The following is a 10,818-nucleotide window of genomic DNA, read 5'->3' as shown; positions in this document are numbered from 1 at the left end:
GAATGCCTGATGAACGAAACCCGTAATTTTTAACTGCAAAAGCATCTCTTTTCCCTCCGGCACCATATGCTTGCCTGTGGGCTCTCAACTGACTTGTGTCTTTATCTTTTGAAACCGATATATGTGCATTCGTGCCAGTTTGGGCTTGACATTCTGATTGTCTGACACCTGAATTTGATTTTCCATAACCCGATACTCGAGAAGGTGATCCAGACTTGCCAGACAGCTCACCTTGCTTCTGAGATGACATCACAGTCTCATTACTGGCTCTTTCTGGAAATACATTAGCACTTTTCAGTGTATTCCCAGCAGAAATATTCATTTGTCTCATTGTAACATTCGGCTGAGGGTCAGAGAGAGGTATGGCCGCATTTCTAACAAGAGTATTAGATGAATTACTTTGATCAAGCTGAACAGTCATAGCCGCCCCAGAATTTTGATTCAGAGCAAAAGATGATGAAGCACTAGGGTGGACAATCGAATGATGTGGCAGCGGCAGAAACCCTTGGGATATCGGGGATGTATATCGCACTTGACCAAACTGGAAGATAGGAGGATGAGACTGTTGCATATGGGTAAGTGAGGTGCCAAACTGAAGGGGAAGAGGCATTTGTATGGAGCCAATCTGTATGGCTGGAACAGGAGAAGGTATCAGTGAAGGACCAGAAAACAAACCGAACGGAAGCTTAACAGGCTCCACTGTCTGAGCTGGAGCAGAACATGCCAGAGGCAAAGCAGTCTGAACAGTTGATGAATGCAGATCCACGTTAAGAGAGGGTAAACCAGGTTGAGCAGAAATGACAGAGTTACTCAAAGACTCCACTTTATCAACTGATTCAGAAAGCTGCAGAGATTGGAGGCCACTGTTGGGCTGAACAGCCAAGTTCGGCATCACTCTCTCGATTTCCAAGAAACTCCCAGATGAATTATCAAAGTTTACTTGGCCAGGGGTTTCAAGAGTTTGGGTGTCTTGTCCACTACTGCTTGTCTCATTAGGTCTTTCTCCATCTACTGAATCAACAGTATGCTGAGGAAGTGTAAACGCAGCTTCTTTGTTGTGTTGGCATTTTTCGAAGTCATCATTGGGTATCTCAACTTCCACTCCTTCATTGAACCCTAAGACTAAGTTAGAGTCTTTCTCCTGGAGGTGCATTTTATCAAACTCTTGGACCAGATTTATGTTCATCTCATCACCCCCATGCATTTCATCTTCCTCTTGGTATGCATCTTCATCCTCATCATATTCTTCTTGTTCTTGCAAATGTTCATTGTTGTCAATAGTCCACTCTTCATCATCACCACATGACACAGAGCCCGTAGCGATTATCAAACTATCATTCTCAGCATCAGCAGACATAATAGGCTCTCCTCCCTTCTCTAATAAAGCAGCGTATTTATCCTTTCTGGAACCAGCTAACACAGATGAATCACCTGATTCATCCAGGTCATCATGAGAGAGGTGAACAGGGGAATCCGGTGGGCTTGAAACAGAAAGCGAAGACTGAGATTCACATCTTCCAGCAATCTTGCTATCAAACCGATGATGTTCATTCCTATTACTTCCAGACTGCTCATGCTTGTCTTGAAGTTCCCCATTGCAACTTGTTTGAGCAGTTGGTTCGGTTCCACTGGCATTGTTATACGTCATACCACCGTTTTCGACAGAATTTGAAGGGCCTGGACGATCAACCTCACTTCTAAAGGACAGTTTCTGCATAGAATCCATGGGAGGTGGAAGTACACGCGGCTGTTTTACTGAAAACCTTTGTCTGCCAAAAGGATAATAATTATCCCCCTCAGGATTCTGATACAACTTTTCAGGGTAAGGAGAATACGGATTATGACGTGAGTGGCCCTGACCTTGTCCCCACCCAGGATCGCCATAATGTTCGCCAAACCCGTCGCGGAATTCAGATTCCATTCCTCCATTTCTGGCATAGAGACTTTCATCTCCAGGGATTCTCCAGCTCTGATCAATTGAAGGTTCCGGATATCCTGGTTTAAAATAAGGCCTGCCAGTCATGTATCCAGCCGTACCAAAGAACTCTTTCTTGGGGAAAACACCACCAGCATCTCTCTGTGGGCTCCGAGGAACAATCTCCATATCTTGTGAAATAAATTTCGTGTTGCTTCCAATCTCAATACTTTCCTTTCTCCAAGAACTGGGCTTTTGTCTAGCAGGAAACACAGAAGAACCATCTCTAGAGAAATGAGACACAGAATGGCTCTCAAATGATCTAGTTGACACAGGAAGATCCAAAGTTGATGATGTGGTAATTCTCTCGACCATCCTTTCCCCATCTTCCCAATCAACCACGTCCACTGCCCTTGGAAGCTCTTTTTCTTTAACAATTTCCAAGCTTTTATCCCCTGACGCAGATGAAGAGCTGATGCAACCCTTTGCAGCTTCAGCCTGCCTCTTAGCAATTCTTTCTTCCAACTCTAAAAGCTTTTGCTTAGCAGCCTGCTTTCTCCTTTCTTCCTCCATAAAGATTCTCCGCTTTTCCTCTTCTTTTGTTTTTCTCAACTCTTCCACCTTCCTTGCAGCCTCAAGTCTCTCCTGCTCGGTTCTCCAAGCAGCTTCTCTGGTCTCTTCTTCCAGTTTTCTCTGTTGTTCCTCTTGTTCGCGAGACAACCGCAATCTCTCTTCTTCATCTCTGCGAGCTAGTTCCATGGCTCTTTCCTGTTCCTCAATGATCCTCCGACGTTCCTCTTCCTGCATCTTTTGAACTCGCTCAAGTTCAGCTTCAAATGACTCCCTAACAGGATCATGAAAATCAGTCTGCTTAAGTGCCTCTTTCTTCTTCTTGGCCATACCAAGAACTGGGAACGGATCACGGACATCAAAACCAGTGTCTCCAAAGTCTTTAATGAAAGGATCTTCCTGTTGAGGATTGTCATTCTTGAAGAAGAGACGCTTATCCCTGCCAGAGTTAAGAATGGCATCATTAATTAAGAAACCCCGACTCACAACAAAAAAAGGAACTTCTAAAAACATACTGGAGATTATTAGCACTTTACCTATTCTGATGTTCAACCCTGTAACCATCCTTGATAAAAGTTCCCCTGTGGCTGGAGGAATCCATGCCGTTGTTCCATGGTTGTCTTCCACCATGCTGGTACGAAGTCTCTCTCGTTCCAGTATTTTTCCAAACATTGTCCCTTAAAGCTGATGAGATGTACTTATTTTCCTTAATAACTTCTCTACCCCTACTTGAGGGCATTGCACCACCACCAATATTTCTATCAATTCCAGCTTCATTTTGAAGCTGTGAAGAAGTTCTCCATGTGTTCGCCTCCCTTGCTCCGCTTGCCGGCATTACCTGAGCCAAAGAGGATTTTCCAGTGTCATTCTCGCGCTGTCCCAGCCTGTCAAACTGATTATGAGTAGCAGGTTTGTGTGGTAAGGCACTCGGCCTTGGCACATCAAAATCCCTATCCCACAATGTCTCATTTTTGGAATAACCATGATCCCTGTCCCAATCTCGAAAGCCATGGCTAGTATCACGCTCATCATCTGCCCATTCAGATCGTGGGTTCAAACGAACAAGAGGAAGAGGCCCTGGAAAATATTCCTTCTTCCTCAGCTGCTGAGGTGGTTGTGACTCATCTAGGAAACTGGAACTCTCGCTAGACTCAAGACCAACTCGGTTATAAGCAGACTGCAATTGAGGTCTCATGTCCACAAGTGAACTGTTCATAACAGAGACACCTCTCAGCTCTTTGGACAGCTCTTCAGCTGTGGCTTGCTTCTGCTTCTGATTCAAACTCTCTTTCTGTTTTTGCCCAGGAGCAGAAGCTGCAGGCAGTGTTGCTTTCAGAGACGGGAAATCTTCACCCCTCAAAGTTGCAGTTTTCTCCATAGGTGGAAACGCACTTTCCAAAGGTTCAGCCGCACCAGCCCGGGCAACAGGTGGCATATACAGGCCATTAGCCCCCTTCCCGACCAATTCAACAGCACCGCTAACAACATCGCCATCAAGACGTTCTTTCTCTTGGGAAGCAGGTGTAGCAGCAGGCTTACTCCACCCCATACCGGAAGAAGCAGGCCTTGATCCACCACCCGGAATGCCTCCAGCAGAATGAACACTTGAACCCAGGGAATCAATACGTTCATGCTCCTTCCTGAGTGAGGGGAGATTCAAAGGGGGTGGAACTGAAAGCTTCGGCCCAGCCTTCTGCGCGCTTCTTGGCCGTGAGAGGACAACCATGTTTCCGCCTCCCCCGCCGCTGCCATAGCCGCCGGCTCGCCCACGGATTGTCCCGCTACCTCCGGAGTGATTATAGTGATGATGAGGCTGTTGCCCATATGACTTGTTCAGATTCACAGACACATACTTTGTTCCTGCTCCATGATTAGCCATATCCTGATTCCGGCGGTCCCCGATCCCCGCCAACGCATCAAATCTTAAACCTAGATCTGATTTACTCTCCACAAATTCGTCCGCAGATCCTTTCCTCTTTGCCAGCACAGATCTCCTACAGTCGCGAATGATCGATTTGATTGAATCGTACAATCTCCCTGATCAAAAGACAAAAACTAACGATCAACCCCGGATGCAATCAATGATAATCAGCAGCGAACAACGCGAGAACCAAGACAAATTCAATGTGATCGAAGAGGCGAATTAGGGTTTCCTCCGTATCAGTTCGATGGAACAGAAAATGCGGTGAAGCAGTGCGTAGGAACCGAGGTTACCTCCTCCGGTGGCGAGCGTATGATAAATACGACGTTTGCTAACGTGCGCGCGGGGAGACGACGAGGCACGAGGGTACGGATCGTCAGGCAGAAAGCCCTACTACTCTTTGCCGGATTGAGAGAGAGGAGAGAGCGAAATTGCAAATAATTCACGAGACAAAGGCAAACGAGGACAAGGTTTTATGTTTTTTGTGAATTTGACCAAGAATTAATTGACTATTTGTAGTTTTACCCCCCAAGTCCCTACAACGCCGAGTTTCGCCGACCTAAGAGAATGAAAAACTCTTTCAATTATGCCCCACTATTTTGTTTGCTACTTTTTGGTCCCCCAAGGGATAGATAGCAGAACCCTCCGTATATGTACATGTACATATACAGAAGTTGAACAAGAGGGCGGCGGTACAGTGGTACTATATGCATGCGTATACATGACATGATACTGTCTTAAGATTTTTGTACTTGTTCTGTAGCCACTCTTATTATTTTAATTGAAAAATGGCTTAGTAGATACGGTATAAGCTCCATTGATAATTATAAATAGTACTTGGTGATGAACAATTACAACCTGTAATTTATATAAAACACACCAACTCTATTTCCGATTTTTTTAGATTAAAGTTTATATAAGTCATGCGTATTTACGATGTTGTTGTCAGGATCATGCTTGATTTCCTTTTACCGTCGAATTAATATATGGTTTCAATTTAGAAATTAATAGAATTTTACGACTTATGTTTAATTAGATAATCTATCTACAAAGTTTACCACTATGGCTACTCTCTGGTCACGGTTATAATGGGCCTATTAATATATTTACGTAACATAATGGACCATTTACAGGCCCATACTATTACAACGGGCCCGTCTTACACATGAAACCGCGAAATCCATGTGACACGTGTCATCGTCTAACGCCATCGGACGGCCAATATCCGTCTCGCTCGTGCCGTTTCGTGCCTAGGCGGTGAGACTACGTACGTGCGGTTTGCGAGTGTATAAAGCCCAGTATTTGAAATGTAAGTGCAAGTTGTAACCACCTAAACTATAATTATCAGAAGATTATTTAACTTATTTTTACGGATAAAATGACAATAAACCAAATAAAAAAAAGTTTGCAAATTATATATATAATCAACCAATAGAACGTGCATGCATAATTTTGAACCAAACTAAAATTATCCAAATAGAAAATTCTTCTTATATTAACACAAACTACACACACACATATATATATATATATATGTATTGTATACACACACAAAGACAGAGGCTCCAAATTTAAGGGAAACCGATGAAAAATCGCCCGAAATAGAAGGTGACAACTGCCAAGAAACATAAACACAGAAGGTATTAAGACAATAGTCGTGTAATTTCCAGATAGGACGCCGTCTCCTCCTCCACAAAACTACACCTTCGAAGAAGCCGACGTTCTTCTTTCGTCCATGCGCCATCAAATCGGTTCAGAAAGGTTTCGAACGGAAATTGAATTCCAGAACCAAAACGCTGTGACATATCTCTCTCTCTCCGACGAACAAAAAAGCCCCTCCGATGACGGAATCTCCATGGGCCGTACACGCCGGTCCAGAAGCGGCGGAGAAGATGGATCACGACGACAACAACTACTCACCGAATGTCCTCATGGGCTCTCTTTTCCGGGAAGAAGGGCACATATATTCGTTAGCAACGTCGGGTGAGTTGCTGTACACGGGATCCGACTCTAAAAACGTAAGGGTCTGGAAAAATCACGTGGAGTTCTCGAGTTTTAAGTCGAACAGCGGGTTGGTGAAAGCCATAGTGATCGCCAGAGAGAAGATATTCACCGGCCATCAAGACGGGAGGATCCGTGTCTGGAAGGTCTCGTCCAAAGAGGCCGACGTTCACCGGCGCGTCGGCACAATGCCCGGTCTCAGAGAGTTAATCAAAAGCGCCGTCTTGCCCACATCGTACTTCGACTTCACGCGCCGAATCCGCCGGCGAACGCGAGGGGCTAAGCACCACGACGCGATATCCAGCCTCGGCCTGAGCGAAGATGGGAAGCTTCTGTACTCTGCGTCGTGGGACAAGACGTTCAAGGTGTGGAGGACGTCGGATTTCAAGTGTTTGGAATCGGTCAACGCCCACGACGACGCCGTGAACGCCGTCGTTTCGGCCTTCGATGGGTTGGTTTTCACCGGCTCAGCCGACGGGACGGTGAAGGTGTGGCGGAGAGAGAACCAAGCCAAGGACACGAAACACTACTTCTCGCAGACGTTGTTGAAACAAGACTGCGCCGTGACGGCGATCGCCGTTAACCCGGAAGCGACGTTGGTTTACTGCGGGTCATCAGACGGAACCGTCAGCTTCTGGGAACGAGAGAATCTCCTGATAAACGGCGGCGTTTTGACGGGTCACAAGCTCGCTGTTCTCTGTCTGGTCACGGCGGGGAACCTGTTACTGAGCGGTTCGGCGGATATGGGGATAAGGGTGTGGAGGAGACAAGCCGACGGCGGCGGAAAACACGAGTGTTTGTCTGTCCTGACTGGACATTCGGGACCGGTGAAGTGTCTGGCGGTGGACAGAGACCAGGAATCGGCGTCCGGCGAGACACGGTGGATTGTGTATAGCGGGAGTCTAGATAAGTCGGTGAAGATGTGGAGAGTGTCGGAAAGATCACCGGCGATGGTTAACCAGGAGGTCCAACCACCGGGTAGCAACGGCGGACCAGCGGTTTTGACGGTGGCTCCTAGCCTCACGACCCAAGGCAGAATTAGCCAAAAAAAGTAGCTGGTTTCCCATCCACACACCACATGTATAAAAATGATCAACCCCTCAAAATGGCAAAGAGAATCTAGTTTCGCAATAGGATCTGACCATACAATTCGTACAGATCATTTCATTTTGTTGGCCAGAAAGATTATGTTTTTTTGTATTTATTTATGACACGTGGTCCAATCAGTCTTGCTTCAATGGACATTATTAACCAACATAGGACGTTCGATTATCCAACGGATAAATAAAAAGTGAGTATGACTGAATCTATTTGGTAACTTATAATTTTCTTATATTATTATCCGGGTAATATTTGAACCATTTCATTTCAATAAATGCAATTGAGTCGTGTGTAGGCGAACGGTGGTGGATAATGGGCTTCTAACTTTGTAATAACAAGAATGTAATTACGCCAATTTTTGGGCAAAGTAAAAAAAACAAGAGATTAAAAAAAAGGCCCATGCGAGTGATTGGGACCCACGGGACTTCCTCGCCCTTAGCGGCCCAACCCAGGCCCTGGTCGATGGTCATCACCGAAACTACCAAAATACCCTTTGTCGAAAGCGTCGTACCGAACACGAAAATTACAGAAGTACCCCTATAAATGAGAGACAAAATAAGATGAATGTGGGGGGAGGGGGGGGGGGTTGAGTTCTGATATACGGACGACTCGTCCTCGTCCTTACGTAACATAATGGACCCAAAATAAGATGAATGTGGGGGGGGGGGGGGGGGGTTGAGTTCTGATATACGGACGACTCGTCCTCGTCCGGATGCGACAGTGAAAGGACGGCTGCCACCACAATTCACACATTCCTCTTCATCATACATGCATATATATATATATGTATATGCGCGTGTGGTGTTGCTTTTGGTGTGAAAGGGAATAGAGATTGACAGAGAGAGAGAAGACCGCGCGTGCCGATCCGACAACCCCAGAGTTCTGATATACGGACGACTCGTCCTCGTCCGGATGCGACAGTGAAAGGACGGCTGCCACCACAATTCACACATTCCTCTTCATCATACATGCATATATATATATATGTATATGCGCGTGTGGTGTTGCTTTTGGTGTGAAAGGGAATAGAGATTGACAGAGAGAGAGAAGACCGCGCGTGCCGATCCGACAACCCCATTCCCTCATCCTTCTGTCTAGTTTGACCGCCCTTTTGTGTTTTACTCTATCCAAAATCACATTTGTTATCAGAAACGTGTTTGATGATCCGTGTAATGTAAGAAAATTTCACATAATCACCGCAAATTTCTAATGACGAAATTCAAATGATCCCGTTTTATTAACTAAAAAAAAGCATCACGTGGGTATAAATAGGAGCGTTTTATAGAAAACGGTGGGGCTCATATGGTATGGGATCTTCTCTCTTGATGATTGGAAACCAATAACAGAAGGGCGACAAACGCGGCAAAATGGAGAGAGAGGAGATGGAGACAAGATGATGGAAGTGGTCGGAGAAGCGTGGAGTTGAATAATTGAACTCACTCCCTCTGATTGCGGGATTCCGTCACTTTCACATTCCTTCCTCCGTACCAATCTCTCTCTCTCTCCCCCAATTTGTGTGTGTGTGTGTTTATGGTTGTGATATTTGTTTGTTGTTGTAGGCTAGCTAAGGTGTGCCTTCCGATATTGGTTTCGGTTCTTCCGTAACTCTAAAAACATGTACTAATCGATTATTATATCATATTTGATTCGATTTCGTTTCTAGTTTCCATTAATAACAAACCATATTTTCTTAACAAAATTTATGATTGAGTTTTTTTAAAATTCTGTTCCGTTTCGAAAAATTCGATTTTTTTAAAAAATACTATTTGATAATTTTAAAATGTTAGATTCGAAAACGATATCGAATTTTTCAATTACGGTTCAGTTCAGAAAAACCGTACGAAAACACCCACCCACCCTAATTATATCTTACTCGAGAAATATCCAAATTGCAGCATCTCATTTTCATTAATTTATACAGAATCACATTTTTATAGTCAAAATGAGTTACTTCAGTCGATCTCGGCCCTCATATTTACGTATATACATACATATATAAAATATATAGTTTATACTAGATATTGGTGTCTAAGACAGATTGATTTGGCACTTTGTTAACAAAAGATTTTAAAAAAAAAACTATTATTATACAAACCTCACAGATTTCATTTATCACGAAATGATGATAAGATGGCTATCACTTGGTACATACATCATTGTCCACGGTTTTTTAATTCTTTATCCTTAACTAAACTATTTGACTTTTATTACAAAACAAAAGGCGTTTGTCTAAAAACATTGAACAACACCGATGTGTACTAATAGCAACAAAACGACATAGAGAACAAACAATGCATACAACGACAGAAAGAGAAATTTATTAAAAATTTTGTTTTGACTGTTTTCCCGTAATTTTCCACGTCCCATAAATAACAAAACAATTATTATTACGTCTCCTTTTACTATAATAAGATATGTTAAGATATGCGGTCTTTTATCTGGAAAATGAAAAAAAAAAAATACATTGGTATAATATCTATAATATAGTTTCTTTATGACCTCACCTCCAGCTATAATAACGTAATAAAGTGTAATAAAACTAACTAATGAATATGGCTTTTAACAGAGATCATGCTTGAATTATTGGGAATTGCCGTACCTTGATAAGATCAATAGTAGGGTACTATGACTTTGCCTACTCTCTCGTCTCTTCCCGTAGACTTTATAGCCGTATTATTTTTTTTGTACTTTTAGAAATACACACATGTTAAGAAAAAAATCGTATACGTACAAATTATAATCGTATACGTACAAGAAGAAAGAAATTAAACTATGTTACCATAATGAGCAAACACTAAGTTAATTATCGTCAAGTGAGCTCTTGAAAGGCGAGCCGCCTACGTACCTCTCCTCTTCCCTCTCATCAGCCCAACAAACACTGTCAAAAAAGCCTGCCTTGCTTCTCTTCCCCTTCTCCCCATATCCATATGCGCATCTCTCTCTCTCTCTCCCTCTATCTCTCCCCATAAAAGCAACAAACCCAGAAGCTAGCTATCCAGCCACAAAGTTCAAACCTTTCACCGCCAATTTCCATTTCTTTCCCGAGATTTTCCTCCGAACCATTGGCCCGACATACCATCAGACTCCGGAGAGACGCGACGGGCGGTGGCCAGGCCCCACGACGGAGCAGGATCAGCTCCGGCGGATCAGGAACAGCTTCCTTGCCCTCGCTGCGACTCCACCAACACCAAGTTCTGCTACTACAACAACTACAACTTCTCCCAGCCCCGCCACTTCTGCAAGTCCTGCCGCCGCTACTGGACCCACGGCGGCACCCTCCGTGACATTCCCGTCGGCGGGGGCCTCCCCC

At 44.2% G+C, this 10,818-nt stretch overlaps 3 protein-coding genes across 4 annotated transcripts in view; 2 read left to right on the top strand and 1 right to left on the bottom strand.

Moving 5' to 3' along the window:
• LOC104819234 overlaps positions 1-4,796 on the bottom strand; it is a 9,246-nt gene extending 4,450 nt beyond the window's left edge. Inside the window, exons 1-3 of one of the 2 annotated variants that reach the window (XM_010549214.2) lie at positions 4,700-4,796; positions 3,022-4,522; positions 7-2,924 (exon numbers count right to left, since the gene is read on the bottom strand). In XM_010549214.2, coding sequence (XP_010547516.1) covers positions 7-2,924; positions 3,022-4,364 — 4,261 coding nt within the window. In that variant the 5' untranslated portion in view covers positions 4,365-4,522; positions 4,700-4,796. The remainder of the gene's footprint in view (positions 1-6; positions 2,925-3,021; positions 4,523-4,699) is intronic. The other variant, XM_019203189.1, reaches the window with a different exon arrangement.
• Positions 4,797-5,887: 1,091 nt separating this feature from the next.
• On the top strand, positions 5,888-7,645 carry LOC104819232 (dynein assembly factor with WDR repeat domains 1-like). The gene has a single exon (XM_010549211.1). It carries the CDS (start codon positions 6,248-6,250, stop codon positions 7,460-7,462), a length of 1,215 nt encoding a protein of 404 aa, XP_010547513.1. The 5' UTR covers positions 5,888-6,247; the 3' UTR covers positions 7,463-7,645.
• A 2,488-nt stretch (positions 7,646-10,133) lies between these two features.
• The window catches only part of LOC104820148 (dof zinc finger protein DOF3.4), a 1,710-nt gene continuing 1,025 nt past the window's right edge, over positions 10,134-10,818 (top strand). The window contains exons 1-2 of the mRNA XM_010550520.2: positions 10,134-10,178; positions 10,500-10,793. Coding sequence (XP_010548822.1) covers positions 10,134-10,178; positions 10,500-10,793 — 339 coding nt within the window. The remainder of the gene's footprint in view (positions 10,179-10,499; positions 10,794-10,818) is intronic.

This window comes from Tarenaya hassleriana, unplaced genomic scaffold (genome assembly GCF_000463585.1).
Source record: "Tarenaya hassleriana unplaced genomic scaffold, ASM46358v1 Cleome3, whole genome shotgun sequence".
Lineage (NCBI taxonomy): Eukaryota > Viridiplantae > Streptophyta > Magnoliopsida > Brassicales > Cleomaceae > Tarenaya > Tarenaya hassleriana.
This window is presented reverse-complemented; position numbering and strand designations above follow the sequence as displayed.